The following is an 18,291-nucleotide window of genomic DNA, read 5'->3' on the forward strand; positions in this document are numbered from 1 at the left end:
ATTATTTTAATTATAAGTCATTACAAATTAATAATTGTTTAATTCTTATTTATAAATGAGAATTTGTTTTTGTTGTTAATATTTTTTAAAATAATTTTTTTAGAATAAAAAATAATTAAAACTTTTTCCAGGAATCTTAAGAACATTGATTTATTATCTTAAAACCTTTTAAAATCCTTCAGAAACTGCAAATTTTTATTTTAAAACTTAAAAAAACTACATTTTATTTTGAACTTTTAAAATATTTTAAAATTTGTAATTAATTTTGATTTTTTTTTTAAATTTCTTAATGTCTATAACACGATTTGAATTTTTCCCTAATTTTTTTTTTAAATCCTGCAAAATAAAAAAAAATGCTTTAAAATTTAGCAGTCTTTTTTGACAATTTAGAAATTCTTTTGAAATCGTTTTAAATATTCTCTTGAAATTAAGGTTAAAAAATAAAAAATCACTTTCAATTTTTCCAGGAATATATATATATATATTATATATATTATATATAATTTTTATTATTATCTTAAAACCTTTCAAAATCCTTAAAAAGCTTAAAATATTTTAAAAATATACATCCCGTGTTACATTTTTTAAAATGTTCTAACATTTAAAATTATTTTTGCAATTTTTTCAGTAGTTCTAAATAGCTTTTTAAATGATTCGATTTTTTCTAAAGCTTTTGATAAATCCTGCAAAATTAACAAACAAACAAATATTTTTCTACAATTTGTGAAATATTAAATTAAAAAATTATCAAATTAAGTTTTCAAAATAAAAAATAATTTTTATTTTCTTAGGCATCTTCACACAAAATTCTTTGTTCGTTTGAAACCTTTTCAAATGCTTGAAATGCTACTTAATTTTTAATTTAAAATATTCTAAAATCTACATTTCATCAACATTTTTTTGAAATATTCAAGTTTTTAATTATTTTTTAATAGTTTCAATACTTTTAAATATCTTTTAAACTTTCTCGCATTTTGTCTAAATAAATAATTGTTCAATTGTTATTTATCAAAATTTGTTTCTGTTTTGAAATCTTTTTAAATATTCTGTTAAAATTAATTTTTCAAATTAAAAAAATATTTGAAAATTTCCCAGGAATGTTAAGAAAACCTTTTTATTATCTTAAACCCCTTTCTAACTCCTGAAAAAGGTTCAACACTTTATTTAGAAATCTTTAAAAATTTATCTGAATATGATTTCTTTAAATATTCTGTTGAAATTAATTTCTTAAATTAAACAATCATTTAAAATTTTCCCCGGAATATTAGGAAATTTTATTTATCCTAAAAACCATTCAAAATCCTTGAAAAGGTTAAACAATTCTATCTCAAATTTATCAAAAATGTAAATTTTGTTTTAAATTTTTGAAATATTCACATGTTCTAAATTAAATATTTTTTAAACTTACCCGAATTTTTAAAATTAATAATTGTTTAATTGTTATTTATGAATCATTAAAAAATGTTATTTAAAAAGAAAAAAATATTAAAAATCAAAAAATTAAATGTTTTCAATTTCAAATTTATTATTGATTTTAAATAAACTGTCAAAATATTGCTAAATATTACAAAACTGTTTTGTCTCTTAACACAATTTTTTAAATTTAATAGATTAAAAAATATAATATTTTAGACAGAAACAATATTTGAATAGGATTTGCAATTTAATCAAAGTAATTATGAATATATTAATTTGAAATTATTTTTAAATTAAAAATAGTTTACGTTTCAATTGGTCGTATACATTCGTTTAATAACTAAGGCTTTCGAATTGCGACAGTTATATTAATAGATTTAATACTTTCACGGTGATTAATTTTGATAAAAAAAGATATTTCGGGTTCCATTCGTGTAAAAAACTACGATTTTTGAAACCCGAAATATCTCTTTTTATCAATAGTTATATTTTTGACGATAAGTTCTGTAAATTTCTTGATTTTGAACTGTTTAAGAATCCCTCTGCAAAATAAATTATTGTTCCATTTTAAATACTCAATTTTTAAAATCTCTACTTCATTTATATTAGAGGTTCAATTTCAAACTAAATTAAAACTTCAATTTCATACGCTCTTAATTTTTCAATTCTTCTAGAAAACTATTTTAACATTTTTTTTTAATGAAAAATTTCTAGACGAAAAGAATGTAGAATTACGCAGTGTGAAATGAATTAATTTTATAATTTAACAACTTAAAAATCGAACTCAGCATTAAAAAAGTTGAAATCTTCCACAAATTTCTCGAATTCCCGGCCAAAAAATAAATTCACTATCATTTTTTTTGTTTCTCGGTCTAGCGGCCACTCTGAGTGAACAAAAAAGAGAATTTCAGTTTACTTACAAGTGCAGTAAAGTTGCCTGTCCAACTGTCGATGAAAGAATAATAAGTATTGAAAGAACCAAAGGGAAATTAAGAAAAAAAACTTATTAAAGCAAGACTACTGATAACGAGGTCGCACGGATTCTATTTAAACCACAACAACCACATCCAGGCAGTGAACGTATTTTTCAATCATTCTGATTAAGTCTGATAATCATTTGTCTGCTTCGGCCTTAGACCCCCCCCCCCCACTTAAGTCGCAGAATTTTTCAATGGCCCCGAGGCAAATAATTAACATCTCATTGATCCATTTTTGGAAAGTTAAAAAGCTAAATCCCTCAAGCGAATCTGATATCTCACGGAAGTAAAACTCGCAAGGTCGCAAATTCCACAAAAGGAAAGAATCGAACACTAGTGGATTCTATCAAACAGACTTTATTCTTTCGAAAAATAAGGACTTCTTCAAGGCATTTAGTTTTTCTTTCGAATAACTGCGATACGCAGTCCCAACGAAAATTTCCTGTACATGTAAACCACGTTTTAAGCCATGGAACGTCTTAAATTCTACTAATTCGAAATTCACAATTTCTCATCTTAATATCGACATTACTGTACAAGAAAATTAAACTATGAACTCTTAGAATATGTAAAATAGCAAAATTGAAACGCAACTTCAAATACTCTCAATATTGCAACATTCGAGGTTCTCTACTCAAACCTTTGTAAATATTTAAGTGCGTAAAAATAGTAATTTTAATACGTAAAATTAAATAACTGTTTTTTTTTTCATTTGAGAAAGCAACCAATATGTTTAATTCAGAAAGAAATAATTAGAAAACACAGTTGAATTCAAGCAAAACATTCAAATTTTCAACTAAAAAATTTGTTTCTGTCAAGCGAGAAAAAATTTCAACCAAACTGTTGAATTTCTTCATCAAAATTAATTTTGAACCCCGAAGATTGATTTTGTACCAAAAAGGACGAATTTTCAACAAAATGCATGACTTTTAAACCAAAAAATTATATTTTCAACAAAATGCATGACTTTTAAACCAAAAAATTATATTTTCAACTGAAAAGATCAATTTTTTAATAATAATTACAGTAGTTAAATAATATTCAGTTAAAAAATTAATATACAAGCCAAGAAACTAAATTTAAAACTAAATTTAAATAAAAAAAAAAAATAATAATTTTTAACGAAAAAAGGATTGTTGATATTTCAAACAAAAAATATGGTTATTTTAAATGAAAAGAAAGTTGAATTCAATCACAAAAGGTGAATTTTCTACAAAATATTATAATCTTGAATCAAAACCACAAAAATTTTAATTTTTTAACAAAAAAGATGAATTTTCAGCCAAGGATGAACTATCATCAAAAAAGTTTTATTTTCTGCTAAGAAATATTTTTCAGACAAGATTTTTCAGATCAGACTCCAAAAATGATGAATTTTCTAACCAAAGTCGAAGTATCAACAAAAAAGTATAATTTTTTACAAAGTAAGATTTTTCAGACAAGAAAGTAGAAAAAACTGCAAGAAAATGATTGATTTTCAAGCTAAAAAGTTGAATTTGATACAAAACATCTAAATTTTTAACCCCAAAAATCTGAGATTTGAAGAAAAAAATCAATTTTCAACCAAATAGTAGAATTTAAAAAAGTTTTATTTCTAAACAAATTGTTGAGTTTTCTACCACAATAGTCGAATTTTCAAACAAATTTTTGAATTTTTAAACGAAAATTTTAAAGCCAAATTGTTGAATTTTCAACCCAAAAAATTAAACTTGTACCAAAAATTATAAATTTTTCTGATCAATGACGAAGTTTAAGAAAAGAGTTTAATTTTATACTGAGAACGATTTTTTAGATAAGAAAGTAGAAAAAATGGAAAACAAACCGTTGAATTTTCAAGTTAAAACAACGTATTTTGTACAAAACACTTGAATTTTCAACCAAAAAATGTGAGATTGCAACGAAAAATTTAATTTTCAACCAAATAATGGAATTTTTCGAGAAAATAATTAAATTTACAAACAAATTGTTGAATTTAAAACATAATAAGATTACAATTCTACCAAAAAAATATTAATTTTCTAACTGTAGATGAATTATTAACAAAAATTTTTTATTTTATACCAAGAAAGATTTTTCAACCAAGAAAGAAGAAAAAAAGTCAACCAATTTGTCGAATTTTCAAGCTAAAAACAAAAAAATGTGAGATTTCAACACAAAAGTTAATTTTTAACCAAATAGTTGATTTTTTTCAACAAAATACTTAAATTTATAAACACATTGTTGAATTTCCAAACTAATCGTTGAATTTTCTACCAAAATAGTCGAATTTGCAAAGAAATTGTGGCATTTTTAAACCAAAAAGACTAATTTTAAACCAAATTAATGAATTTTTAAGCCAAAAATACGAGATTAGAACAAAAAAGTTAATTTTCAATCCAAACAGTGGAATTTTTCGAGAAAACAGTTAAATTTCCCAACTAATTCTTGAATTTTTAAACCAAAAAAGACGAACTTTAAAGCAAATTGTTGAATTTAAAACCTAAGAAGATTAGAATTTTACCCCAAAAAAAATTCAAACCGAAGATGAATTATTAATTAAAAAAGTTTGTTTTTTCACTAAGAAAGTTTTTTTAACCAAGAAAGTAGAAAAAATTGCAACCAAATTATTGAATTTTCAAGCTAAAAAGCCCGAAAAATATGAGATTTGAACAAAGAAGTTAATTTTTAACCAAAAAGTGGATTTTTTCAACAAAATACTTGAATTTATAAACAAATTATTGAATTTATAAACTAATCGTTGAATTTCCTACCAAAATAGTGGAATTTACAAACAAACTGTTGAATTTTTAAGCCAAAAATACTAATTTTATACCAAATTATTGAATTTTTAACCCAACAAATTAAAAATTCTACTAAAAATGATGGATTTTCTAACCAAAGTCGAAATATCAACAAAAAAGTTAAATTTTTTGCAAAGTAAGAAATTTCAAAAAAGAAAGTAGAAAAAGCTGCAAGCAAATTATTGATTTTCAAGCTAAAAAGTTGAATTTGGTACAAAACACCAGAATTTTTAACCCCAAAAATGTGAGATTTGAACAAAATGTTAATTTTCAACCAAATAGTAGAATTTAAAAAAAATGGTTGAATTTCAAATCAAATTGTGAAATTTTCTACCACGATAGTCGAATTTTCAAAACGAATTGTTGAATTTGTAATAAAAAGACGAATTTTAAGGCAAATTGTTGATTTTTCAAGCTAAAACGACGAATTTTGTACAAAACACTTGAATTTTCAACCCAAAAATGTGAGATTAGAACATAAAAGTTCATTTTCATCCAAATGGTGGAATTAAAAAAAAATGTCGAATTTCCCAACAAATCGTAGAATTTTCTACCAAAATAGTCGAATTTGCATCAAAAAATTGTTGAATTTTTAAACCAAAAAGACTCATTTTAAACCAAATTTTTGAATTTTTAACCCAAACAATTAAAAATTCCACTAAAAATTATGAATTTTTTAACCCAAGACGAAATAACGACAAAAAAGTAGAAAAAATTTCAACCAAATTGTAGTTTTATTAAGTCAAAAATACGAATTTTGTACGAAACGCTTGAATATTAAACCCTAAAAATATGATTACAAAAGAAAATCTATTTTTCAATCAAATAGTGGAATTTTCGAACGGAAAATATCAATTTTCATCCAAGTAAATTAGTTTCTATCAAAATAGTTGAATTTTCAACCGAAAAAGACTAATTTTCAGCCCAAAATGACTCGTCAACCACAAAAATAATTAAATCCAGTAATATAAGGCTACTTTAACAGAAAGAAGAAAAATAGTTATTTAATTTTACATTACGAATTAGCCGAAATTTCAGCAACGTTCTCGAAAAAATTCCCAGGTTTTTCTAGATATTCCAGGTGAGTAGACACCCTGTATTCAAAATATACGTTTCATCAATTTTAAGAGTTCGAAACACTTCCCTAAGAAAACGAAACTCGAGCCTGGACTAAACCAGAACAAAGATACAAAATATTAATTTACCTGAAAAAATGCGAATTTATATACTAGAAACAAAAATCATCGTCTTTTCGTCCTAATCTCCTGCTCCCATTTATTCCTGTAGAGCATGTAGAGCTGCATTGCAGATCGCGCGTCTTCCACCGAACTGTGCTCGCCCATTTGAATTTTCACGCCCAACAATTCATGGGCGAGTTTTTTCAAACTCGGAGTATTTCCATTGACGATTTTTCGGAATGGCTTGTAGCGCGAGGTATCTCGCTGCGAGTATCTTGGATGCGAGAGGTAGAGGACTTCAAGGTCGTTTTTGAGAGCGTGACCAACCAGAAGACGTCCCTTCAGCATTTCCGCGACTTCCTTTTGCACCGTTTTGAATTCCTCGGCCTCTTTCAAGTGATGAGGATAAATTCCACTAACGGCTGATCTATAATCCTTTACTTCCTCGGTGGGTTTCACGTATTTGTCGTAAAGACAAACCCCATATTTATTGACAATGGAGATTCGAGCTAACATGCTTTCGTTGCCGTCGCCAATTCCCACCATTTCACAGTCCATGGCTATTTGTTTGGTTAAAATTGGATCTGTTTTTTGCGCATTATGAATCTCTTTCAGAGCTTTTAGCTGGACTTCGGCCTAGAAACAATGAATTTTCAACAAAATGGTTAAATTTTCAACTAAAGAGATGAACCTTGAACGAAAAAGGATCAATATTTAACATGGTAGTTCAAATTTTATCCAAGTAATTTAAATTTTCAATGAAAAAATATAATTTTGCATACTCCTGTTAAAAAAAAAACAAGAATCCAACGACCAAATTTGGACCACAACAAACAAACAAAAACAAAAAACAACAAAAATCCTATATGAAAAAATTGAAAAAAAAATATTTTCGGACCTCCCGAAATCCCCTTCCTTCTTTTTTTCGTCTTTTTTACTTTTATTATCATCAAATTACAATAAAAGAACATTCAAAATAAAAATAAAATAATAAAATAAAATTGAATGTTCTTTTATTGTAATTTAATGATAATAAAAATAAAAAAGACGAAAGAAAGAAAAAAGAAGGAAGGCGATGTGATCGGCTGCCTTCTCATTTTTCTTTCCACTTTTTTATTTTTGTACGAAAAATTATTATTTTTTTCATTTTTTCAGGTTACAATAGGATTTTTTTTTGGATTTTGTTTGTTCGTTGTGGTCCAAATTTGGTTGTTGGATTCTTGTTTTTATTTTTAACAGGATTTTTTGCATCAATTTGATTATTGGACGTTAAATAGGATTTTTAATTTGGATTTTAATCTAATTTAAATTTCTTAAATTTAAATACAATTTTGTCCTTAAAATTTGTGCGAATGTTTTCAAACAACAAGGTTACATAAAAATTAGGAGTTTTTATAGATAAGCAGCACACTATTTCAATTCTGAAAGCTTTTTCCTTTTATGAAGCCTGTTTTTTTATGAATTTGTATTGAATATTTGATTAAAATGTGCGAGAAACGATTACAACAACAATAAGATAGTCAATTTAAAAATGCAAACGATAAAAATATTCTTTTTTTTTTAATCGTGTGAATTATTATGCTGAAGAATTTATATGTTTAAACTTTGAAATTCCTAACAACAAATTAAGTTAGGAGTCAGTTCTTATCAATCACGATGTCCCGCTACTGTAGGAAATATAATATGTCGTCACTCGCAAAATTGGGACATTTGATTCGCACAAACTGGGTCAGAGGAAAAATTCATTCGCCCAAATAGGTTCATTGGAACAGAATGAAATATTCTTTATTACTCAGTAAAAATTGTTTTTTTTTTGTATCGATATGCAGACATAATATTGATGAAAAATGTTCAAACTGTGCGGTATTAGGAACTTTTATCGATTTTTAAGATTTAAAATACGCAAAGTACGCCAAACAAATCCTTACATTCCCCCAAATTGGGACGTTAACCTTAACCGGAATAAAGAATTTCAGATTAAAATTTCAAAAAAATTTAATTTATTAATTTATTTCTACTAAAAAGATGAATTTTTAATCAGAGATTAATTTTTAATTAAAATAATGAAGCTTCATAAAAAAAAAGATTATTTTGACAAAAGAGTTCAACCGAGCAGTTCAAATTTTAACAGATACGGATGAAATTTCAAGGGACAATGTGATATTTCAACCAAAAAATATTTAATTTTAAATAAATTTATAAATAGAATAAAAAATTTCAGATTAGAATTAAATTTTTTTGAATATTTATTTACTTCAACAATAAAAAAAATAATTTTTAAAAACACCTAAATTTCCCCGCACCAATTTTTCATTTGCCCTAACCAGTAATATTCAAAGATCATAATCTTAAACTAGTAAAATTTTCAACCAAAAATTATTTATAAACAATCTACCACAAAGGATGAATTTTCAAGGAATAATTTGATCTTTCCAACCAAAAAATGCTTTAATTTAAAATAAATATTTAACTGGAATAAAACAATTTTATATTAAAATTGGAAAATTTCATATTTATTTTAACGAAAAAAAAACTCATTTTCCAAAGTCCATAAGTTTTCCCTGGTCAATTTTACAATTACCCTAACTATTAATATTCAATGGCCAGTATTTTTAACATGCAATATTTTTATCACCGAATTTTTTATAAACGGAATAAAACAAATTCACATCCAAATTTCAAAGTTTTAGAATTTATTTTTACCAAAAAAATATAACTTTTCTACCATAAAAGATGAATTTTCAATCCAAAATGACGAATTTTCAACAAAACAGATAAAGTTTCGACAAAAAAGATTATTTTAAAAGAATTAGGCAAAATATTTAAATTTTCAAAAAGAATAATTTAATTTTTTAGGAAATTGTTGGATTTTCAACATACAAAGATAATTTTTCAAATTCCCATTAAAAGAGATGAGTTTTCAACAAAAAATTATCAATCATCAACACAGAAATTATTTGTACCTTCAACCAAGTACTCAATTAAGTTTTAAATTTCAATCTGTCAAATTTTAATGGTTTCGAGTTTAAATTTATTAAAATTCAAAAGTTTTGATTTTTAAATCGTTCAATTCTGAACCCTATGAATCAGAAATGAGACTATTTCAACTTCTTCATAAAGAAGATGTCCAAATTAAAAAATTTAAGTTTGAAGTTTTTGAACTCTAAAAAGCTTCTGTTACATTTTTTAAAAATTTAATATCATGCAATTTCTGTCAACTAAAAGTAACATATAAATCATTCTTTAATCAATGAATTTTGAAAAAAATACTTGAATTTCCTACTGAGAAATATTATTTTTTTACAAAAAGTGGAAGTTAAACTTTCAGTTGAAAAAATTAATTGTAAAAAAAAAACTGATCTTCAAAAACATAGTTTAATTTTTAACCAAAGTGATGAATTTTCAAATAAAAATATTAATATTTCACTGAAACACTTGAATTTTTAAACAAAAAGATGACATATCATACAAGATGATAAATTTAGAAATAAAAACATTAAGTTTTTACCAAAAATACACTTTTTTAGAATGAAAATTTAATTTTAAGCCTAACATAATGTTTTTCAACCATAACAATGAATCTTCGACTAAAATAGTTGGATTTACAAAATAAAAAAGTAATATGTTTACTAAAAAAGATAAGTTGTGAACCCAAACTCAACTAATTAAATTTCAAGTTTAAAATATTAATATTTAACCAAACAGACTAATTGTCCACTACAACAATAGAATTTTCCAATTGGACTGAATGCAATTTTCAGTAACAAAAATTACTTGTAACAAAAAAAATCTAACTTTCAACAACATCAAAAAACTAAATTTCATAAAAATAGTTTCATTGTCAAACAAAGTGGCGAATTTTCAACTGAAATGATGAACCTTTAACTAGAATAATTTAATTTTTGACCAAAAAGTTTAATTTTCAGCTAACAAAGATAATTTGTTACCCAAAAATTGAATAAAAAATTTTTATTAAAAAAATGAACGTTCAACCACAGAGAATAATTTATAACTAATATTATGGAATATTCAACTGGAATAATAGTTACATCTTCAGTAAAAAAACATTTTCAATTAAACAGCTCATTTTCAAACAAACTTTTAATTAAAACAATGAATAAAAAATATTGTCAAACACATCATTTTATTTCCAACGTAACAAATGAATTTTCAACTAAAATTATAAATATTTAACTGGAATACTTGAATTTTTAATTGAATTTTTTGAAACTAGAATGATGAATCTTTAACTAGTATAGTTGAATTGTATGCCAAAAGATGAATTTTCAGCCATTAATATTAATTTTATACAAAAAATGACGAATTTTCCACAAAGCACATCAATTTTCACACAAACAGTTTATTTTTTAATCAAGTAGTTGAATGTGAACTAAAAAAAGATGAATTCGCAACGAACAATGAGTATAGTGATATTAAAAATTTTTCAGAATCAGACTAAAGGAACATTCAGGAAGGCCCTTTTAATCGAAGAAAAAATTCCCGATCATTTCCAGGTTCACAAACATTTTTTACGGTCAATCAAATTTAAAAGTTCGAACTTTAAAGCTGATCATTTTTCCACTTGAATTCATTAAAAATGAACTGCAAATTAAAGCACTCCATATGGAACTTTTAATTTTGAAACTATTAAAATTGAAGTTTAAAACTTTTTTAATTCAAACGTTTTTTATAAAAATGCTCAATAACTTACACCAGACACCTAAAAAATTGTAAGTGCTAAAACTTCTCAATTGAAATTTTTTTAAATTAAATGCATTTAAACTGAAAATGTTAGAATTTTTGACTTGTGTAAAATGTAAAGTTCAAAGATTCAGATTCATTTCAAAAATGTCAATCCATGTTATAATTTTCAATGCACTAATTGAAAAATAAATCATTATTTAAAAAAGATTTTAAATTATATTGTTTTAATAAATTTTAAGTCAGAAAAATTAAAACGTGAACCCTTAAATTGTTTAAACTCAACAATTTTTATAGCAGTAGTTGAATTATGTTTACTTTAAATAGTTTAGATATCCTTAAAAAGCTTCAAAATTTTATTTCAAAGTCTTGAAAAATCTAGATGTTTCAAATTTTGTCACATTACAATTAATATTAAAGGTTTTACACAACTTATAAATATCTTTTCAAACAATTCGAATTTTAAATAACTTTTCAAAATAAAAAATTATTTTCAATTGTTCTGGAAACCTTAAGAGAATTTTTTGTTCTTTTGAATCCTTTCACAATTCTTGAAAGCTTATACATTTTTGGCTAAAAATGTACAAAAATCTACATTTTCTAGAATATTTACTTTCTGTTTAAAATACCAATTTTTGTGTTGAAAATTCAAATAAAATCTTTTTGGATAAAAATTGAACTCTCTTTTTAAAAATTTGTCTTTTTGATTTAACAATTAACCTGTTTTAGTAGAATTTGATTTTCTTGGACAAAAATGCAACTGTTCGGTTGAGAATGCAGCAATTTTGTTAAAGTCATACTTTTTGGTAAAAAAATCTGCTATATTTTTGAAAATGTAACTATTTCGTGGAAAATCTACTTTTTGTATAAATTTAATGTTTTGGTGTAGAAAGAAAAACTAAAATAATTTTTGGACGAAAATTCACCTTGAATTTTTTTAAAAATTAAACTATTTTGTTAAAGTCATAGTTTTTGGTTAAAATTTTTAATATTTTGTTTAAAATTTAACTATTTCGTAGAAAATTTACTTTTTGTTTAAAATTTATATTTTGTTGTTCAAAAATGAACTATAATATTTTCAGGATGAAAGCTCAATTAAAAAAAACCTGTTTTTTTAAAATTATAAATTCATCTGTTTTAGTACAAATTTAGTACAAACTATGTTGTTAAATTTTTTTCTTTTTAGTTGAAAAAACTCGTCTTTTGGACTGAAAATTAAATTTGTTCGAAGAAACTTATTTTTTTTAAAAAAATTCATATTTCGATCTTGAAAAGTCAACTGGAATCTATTTTGGAAGGAAATTCAACTATATTTTTTTTGTAAAATAAAAATTCATCCCTTTTAAGAGAAATTTAATTATTTTTTTGATAAAAATGCAACTGTTTGGTGGAGAATGCAACAATTTGGTTAAACAGTCACCCGTTTTTATTAAAAATTCGTCTATTTGGATCGAAAATTGAATCTTTTTCGTAGAAACTGATTTCTTGTTTAACAATCTATCGTTGGATCGTGAAAATTCAACTGGAATCTTTTTTAACAGATAATTAATTAATTTTTTTTTCTCAAAAATTTATCCTTTTGATTTAAAAATTCATCTGTTTTAGTAGAAATATTGTTTTTTTTGCTTCATGAAAAATTTGGTTGAATCACTTTAAGAATTTTTTTTCTGGAAGACTTATATTTTAAATTGAAAATTCATCTCTTTGGTTAAAATTTGAACTATTTTGTTGAAAAATAATCATTTTTAATTGATAAATCAACTCCTTGGGTAAAAGTTAAATAACAATGTCAAAAACTTAACTGTTTAGTAGAAAAGCCTTTTTTTTTTGTTTAAAACCAATTTTTTAACTGAAAATGTCATTTTTCAAGATTGATCTTTTTAGTGAACAAAATTTGTTTGTTGGCTTACAATTTCATGTTTATTGGATAAAAAAACATAAGTTTCGTGGAAAATTAATTTTATGCTGAAGTCATATTTTAGTTTAAAAAATCAATTTTTTGTACAGAAAATTCGTCGCTTACCTTCAAGGTTCCAAAATTTAGACCATTTTTTTTATTTCTTGAGTAAAAACTCATAATTTGTTTAAAATTTATCTGTTTGGTTTCAAAATACATTTCTTGGTATAAATTTGATCTTTTTCGATTTAAATATAAACGATGACATTTTTTTGTTGGGAATATATATTTTACGTTGAAAATTCAACTATTATTTTTTAAATTTAACTATTTTGTTTGAAATTCAAGTGCTTTGTTAAAAAGTCATTTTTTAGTGGGAAAAAAATAAATGAAAAATTTGTTAATTTCTACCTGAAACACTGTTTTATTCCGTTTATCAAAGATTCTATGTTAAAAATATTAAAATGCTGGTATTTGAATATTAATGATCATAGAAAATGAAGAATTAGGCCTCAGCAAAATATTTCGAGAAACAAAAAAGTACTATAATAAGAGGGGATCTTAGAAAGAGACTATAATCCGCTACGTAATTTAAATAAGTTTTCTATTAAATAATAAAAAATGGAATTTTGCTACTATGAGATGTAAATTCCCGTTTTTTATCTAAATTTCCGGTAATTTCCCGGAAAAGTCAGCTAACTTCCCAGTAACTCTAATCCGCTCTCAAATTATTTGTTTCTGAACTTTAATTAATAAAATGAGACAACTGAACCAACTTATAAAATAGGAATAACAAAAAAGCACCTATAATTATTTATTTTTGTAGATTTAGCGTGTTAAAAATAAAACAAACGTACCTGAGAATCCTCGGATAAATTAGTCTGTTTATTAGGACCGGGACGTTTCCTAGGCCTGTGACGTTTCCTCGGGGATGTGACAATCGTCGATTCCAGAGGTTCCTTCTTCATTGCCTTCGATTCCGCCAGCAGCATCTTATACTTCTCCCAATTTGAACCTGGCACACGCAATCCATTAGTTTTCTCCTTCCCATCAACTTTCGGTTGTTTAGGTTTAGGTTCTTGGGCCACATTTGCCTTCGAAGGTTCTTTATTGACTCGAGTTAAGTTCTTTCCAACAATTGTACTACTTTGTGCTTGAATTGCCATCATTTTTGAGAGCATTAAATAAATTAGCTATATGTACTCAAGACTCAATTTAATCATGTAGATAACCTACAGCCAAACATGTGGAGCCAACCTCGAAGAAGAAGATGAAGGTAAAGAAGCATGGACTCGAATATTACGAACATGGAACCCTGGAATGAACAAAAATCATATATTTTATTCGATTTCTTAATATTTTCATCGAAAATTTCCCATTTGGTGTGTTTATGGCTTCTATTTAATCATGTAACGAATTCAACATGGAAACTAACCTCCAAATTTTCTCAAGGTCGTGGAAATTGTGTCATATTCCAGGTTGTGAAAGTGAGTTTTTTAATCCAGATAATTTAGAATATTATTACTATTTCTTGAGTGATTATTATTTAGGCCTATTTTTGAACAATATTTATTGAAATGTTAACAAATTTTCCGTACGGTTAGGGCCGTTTCACATTTAAAATGATTTATAATAAAGGAAAAGGTGATTATAGATGTCGCTTTTCAATTTTTCATCCAGGGCTGGCACTAACTTATTTGCACCCTAGACATATGTTTAGTTTTTAATTTTATGATATAAAATTTTTTAATGTTCCATTAACAAAGAAAGGTTAATGAATAATTTAAAATCGCTGTTTCTTAAGATTTAAGTTCCTAAATTTAAGAAATAACGTTTTCAAAGAAAATCGTTTCTCACAACTTGATGTATTATAAATCATAATTTTTAGAATATTATTTATTTTTAAATAATAATTTCAAAAGTTTCGAAATTAAACCATGAAGATTGTAATAAGAATAACATACTCTATGATTAGACAGATATTTTATGGTTAGTAAACAATCAAAACATATGCACTTATCAGATTCCTACCTAACCGACAGTTAATTTCATGCGAGACCAGATGTCACACAGGAAAAAAGCTGACAGTATGGAAAAATAAAGAAAAAGAACTAAGGAACTTTTATGTACTGATAAATTTTCAGATACAATTTTTTTTTTAATTTACAAAAATTTTCTTTTGTTGTAAAAATGTATTAGCAAAAATATTTTACCTAGATGCGGCAAGAGTCAGGAGTGGGGGCGGCCGATATATATATATATATATATATATATCTAACTACATTTTTGACCATATTGAGGTGCTGCCCTCTTCAATTTTTCGTCGTTTCTATGGCAACCGCGTCCTTCGACCTACATTTTTGCATGCCTCGAGGTGCTACTCTCTTCAACTTAAAGACGTTTCTATGGCAACCGCGTCCTTTGCCTACGTCTACGGGAGGGGTGGGGTCAAGGCGAAAGCCAAACCGTAAGTGCCGGTGCGTGGACATGGGAAACACGGAACTAGGCATGCCATTGCGGGGCTGATGCAATGAGGGGGAGGCCTGCCATCTTTTGATGTCCCGCGACAAACATGGCAGCGCCCAAATGTTTAAATTTTCTTTCACAGTTTGTCGGCCCAAAACGCTCGTGCGCATAATCAAGTGGCACATCGTAAGATGGCAGCCCTCCCCACTCATAGAATTCTCCCCCTTCCCGTGAACTCAACCCCGCTCGAAAAGTTCAGATAGCATGCCTAGTCCCGTGTTTCCTATGTCCATGGGCTGGGTCGTCTGCCATGGGGGCGTGTCAGTGTCTCCAGAACGTGGGATTTTTTGGCCCCCACCACTCTCCCATCTGGGAGCGACACATTCAAACGTGTAAAGCCGAAAATGCACGAGCAGGAATCCGAGCTCACCCGACCTCATGAATGACGATCTAGCCAGTGATCCCAGATTTGAAACGACGTTCACTCCAATACTAACACAGGTCTTGTCCGTGTGAAATATAGTAGGAGACGATGTACATGACTGGGTTGCACGCGCAATCCATTTCTCCTCTTCTGAATTTGAAGACTCGAAGGTGCACGATAGCCGGTCGGAAGACTTCGGCGGTTCTATTTATATCTTTATCTGCTAACTGATTTGAAATAAAATCGAGAGATTGGGATTTTAATATTTCCAGATTTCGATGCTGGCGATTCTCATGATTTGAATATTTCGCGCGCCTCTTTATATGCGTATATTTTGAGGTATTTTGAGGTTCAACTACTTTGTTAAAATGTATTTTTTTTTCTTTGAAGGTTCATCTCTTCCGTTGAAAATACATCTTTGAATCTGAAAATTTTACAAATTTAACTATTTGGTTGAAAGTTCAACTCTTTCATTGAAAATTCATATTTTTCGCTTAAAAAATTCAACTTTTTGTAGATAATTGGTCTTTTTGATTTTAAAATTAAATAATTTCGTTAAAAATTCATGTATTTTGTTTAAAATTTGTCTGTTTTGTAGATCATTAATTTTCTTGGTCGAAAATACATCTTATTGGTTGACAATTCAACAACTTTGTTGAAAATTCATTTTTCCTGTTAAAAAATATTTATCTTTATCTAAAAATGTAACTATTATATGATTGATTAAAAATTAATCGGATATATTGGGTAAATTGAAAATTCTTTTTTTTTTATAAAAAACATTAATCTTCTTGGTCGAAAATTCACATTTTTCCTTGGAACTTTAACAATTTTGTTGAAAATTCGTTTTTTTTCTTGTTCAATTCAATTTTTTATCACAGTTTTTATCTGGAATTTGAACTATTCTATTTTTGGTTGAAATTTTATCCTGTACATTGTATTAGTTAAAACACGAATTATTTTATAGAAAATTAAATTATTTGTTTTCTATAATAATTTTTTTTAATTGAAAGAATTTTTAAATAAAATTTTTTAAATTGAATTTAAGGTATTAAAAATGGAAAAATAATTGATTTTACAAGATGATTCTGAATCCGTTGAAAATTAAAGAATTAATAGATATTAGTTTTTAAATTTATTTTCAATGATGACTTCAAATATTATTTCAGCCTAAAAAAATTTTATTTTTAACCTATTCAATTTGAAATTAAAAAAAAAATTTCGTTAATTATTAGCAATATTTGACCGTTCATTTAAAACAATCCATTATAAACACCTATTAAAAACTATAAAAATTTGAACAGAATGGTTCAAAATAGAAAGCCTTGAATTGCTAAAATTGTAATGAGGTAAATTTTAACTTTTAACGCTACAATTTTAATTTAAAAAAAGATTCAAAATGAATTTAAAACTTGAAATTATTACAAATAATTTGAAAGACGATGTAGATTTTTACAAATTAAAAAAAATTAAGCTTTTTGAGAATAGTAAGATATTTAAAAAGAATAAAAAAATGGTTGTGATTGCTAAGAAAATTGAAAATGATTTTTTATTTTGAAAAATTAATTTTAAGTGAGTATTTGAAAAGGTTTTAAAAATTAAAAAAAAAAGAATCAGAACGATTTTAAGGCAATTTTTTTATTTTGCAGTTTTTGAATGTTTGAAAAAAATATAATTAACAAAATATATCAATTTTCAACCCAAAAGTTTACTTTTTAACAAAATAAATTAATTTTCTATCAAATAATTGGTGTTTTAACTAATACAATGTACAGGATAAAGTTTCAACTAAAAATGGAATAGTTCAATTTCCACATAAAAGCGATTAATTTCTAATCAATCCTAGAATAGTTACATTTTCAGATAAAGAAAAATAATTTTTAACAGAAAAAATGAATTTTCAACAAAGTTGTTAAACTTTAAATCAATAAGATGAATTTTTGACCCAGAAAATTAATGATCTACGAAAAAAGACAAATTTTAATCAAAATACATGAATTTTCAACGAAATTATTTAATTTTGAAGTCAAAAAGACGAATTATCTACAAATAGTTGAATTTTTTAAGCGAAAAATATGAGTTTTCAATCAGAGTTAAACTTTCAACCAAATAGTTAAATTTTCAATCATAATTATAAAACGTTGTTAAAAAAAAGCGTATTTTTTTTGTTGCAAAGTAGTTCAACTCTTAGTGAAATAATCGACTTTTAAACCCAAGAAGATAAACAGTTGATATTTCAACCAAACAATTGCATTTTTGACCGAAAATGATACATTTTCAACCAAAAACATTAAATCTTTACCAAACAAGGTCATTTTCCAACAAAATACATGAACTTTCAACGAAATTATTCGATTTAAAAGCCAAAAAGAGTATTATTTACAAAAAAGCTGAATTTTTAATCCAAAAATATGATTTTCCAACCAAAATTTTAGTTTTCGACCAAATTAAT

At 25.7% G+C, this 18,291-nt stretch overlaps 2 protein-coding genes across 4 annotated transcripts in view; both read right to left on the minus strand.

Annotated features, from left to right (window-relative positions):
- Positions 1-6,466, minus strand: part of LOC117174941 (senecionine N-oxygenase) — a 23,405-nt gene extending 16,939 nt beyond the window's left edge. The window contains exon 1 of one of the 2 annotated variants that reach the window (XM_033364403.1): positions 6,379-6,466. The gene's annotated coding sequence lies outside the window, so the exon portion shown is untranslated. Of the gene's footprint in view, positions 1-2,336; positions 2,370-6,378 lie in introns of those variants that run through there. The other variant, XM_033364402.1, reaches the window with a different exon arrangement.
- Positions 5,811-14,575, minus strand: LOC117174942 (RNA exonuclease 4). 2 transcript variants are annotated; one of them, XM_033364405.1, is made up of 4 exons: positions 14,385-14,575; positions 14,186-14,264; positions 13,807-13,964; positions 5,811-6,987 (listed from the first exon to the last, which is right to left on the minus strand). In XM_033364405.1, exons 2-4 carry the CDS (start codon positions 14,256-14,258, stop codon positions 6,415-6,417), a joined length of 804 nt encoding a protein of 267 aa, XP_033220296.1. In that variant the 5' UTR covers positions 14,259-14,264; positions 14,385-14,575; the 3' UTR covers positions 5,811-6,414. The 2 variants fall into 2 exon arrangements, with proteins under 2 accessions (XP_033220296.1, XP_033220295.1); XM_033364404.1 differs by having other exon boundaries at positions 13,807-14,264.
- Positions 14,576-18,291: the final 3,716 nt, after the last annotated feature.

This window comes from Belonocnema kinseyi, chromosome 6, assembly GCF_010883055.1.
Source record: "Belonocnema kinseyi isolate 2016_QV_RU_SX_M_011 chromosome 6, B_treatae_v1, whole genome shotgun sequence".
Classification (NCBI taxonomy): domain Eukaryota; kingdom Metazoa; phylum Arthropoda; class Insecta; order Hymenoptera; family Cynipidae; genus Belonocnema; species Belonocnema kinseyi.

Bases quoted from the DNA above. Each gene is read 5' to 3' on its own strand.
- LOC117174942 (XM_033364404.1), bottom strand. From the start codon at position 14,130: ATGCTCTCAAAAATGATGGCAATTCAAGCACAAAGTAGTACAATTGTT. The intron at 6,988-13,806 runs GTACGTTTGTTT...CATTGTTTCTAG, and splicing joins ATTTATCCGAGGATTCTCAG to GCCGAAGTCCAGCTAAAAGC.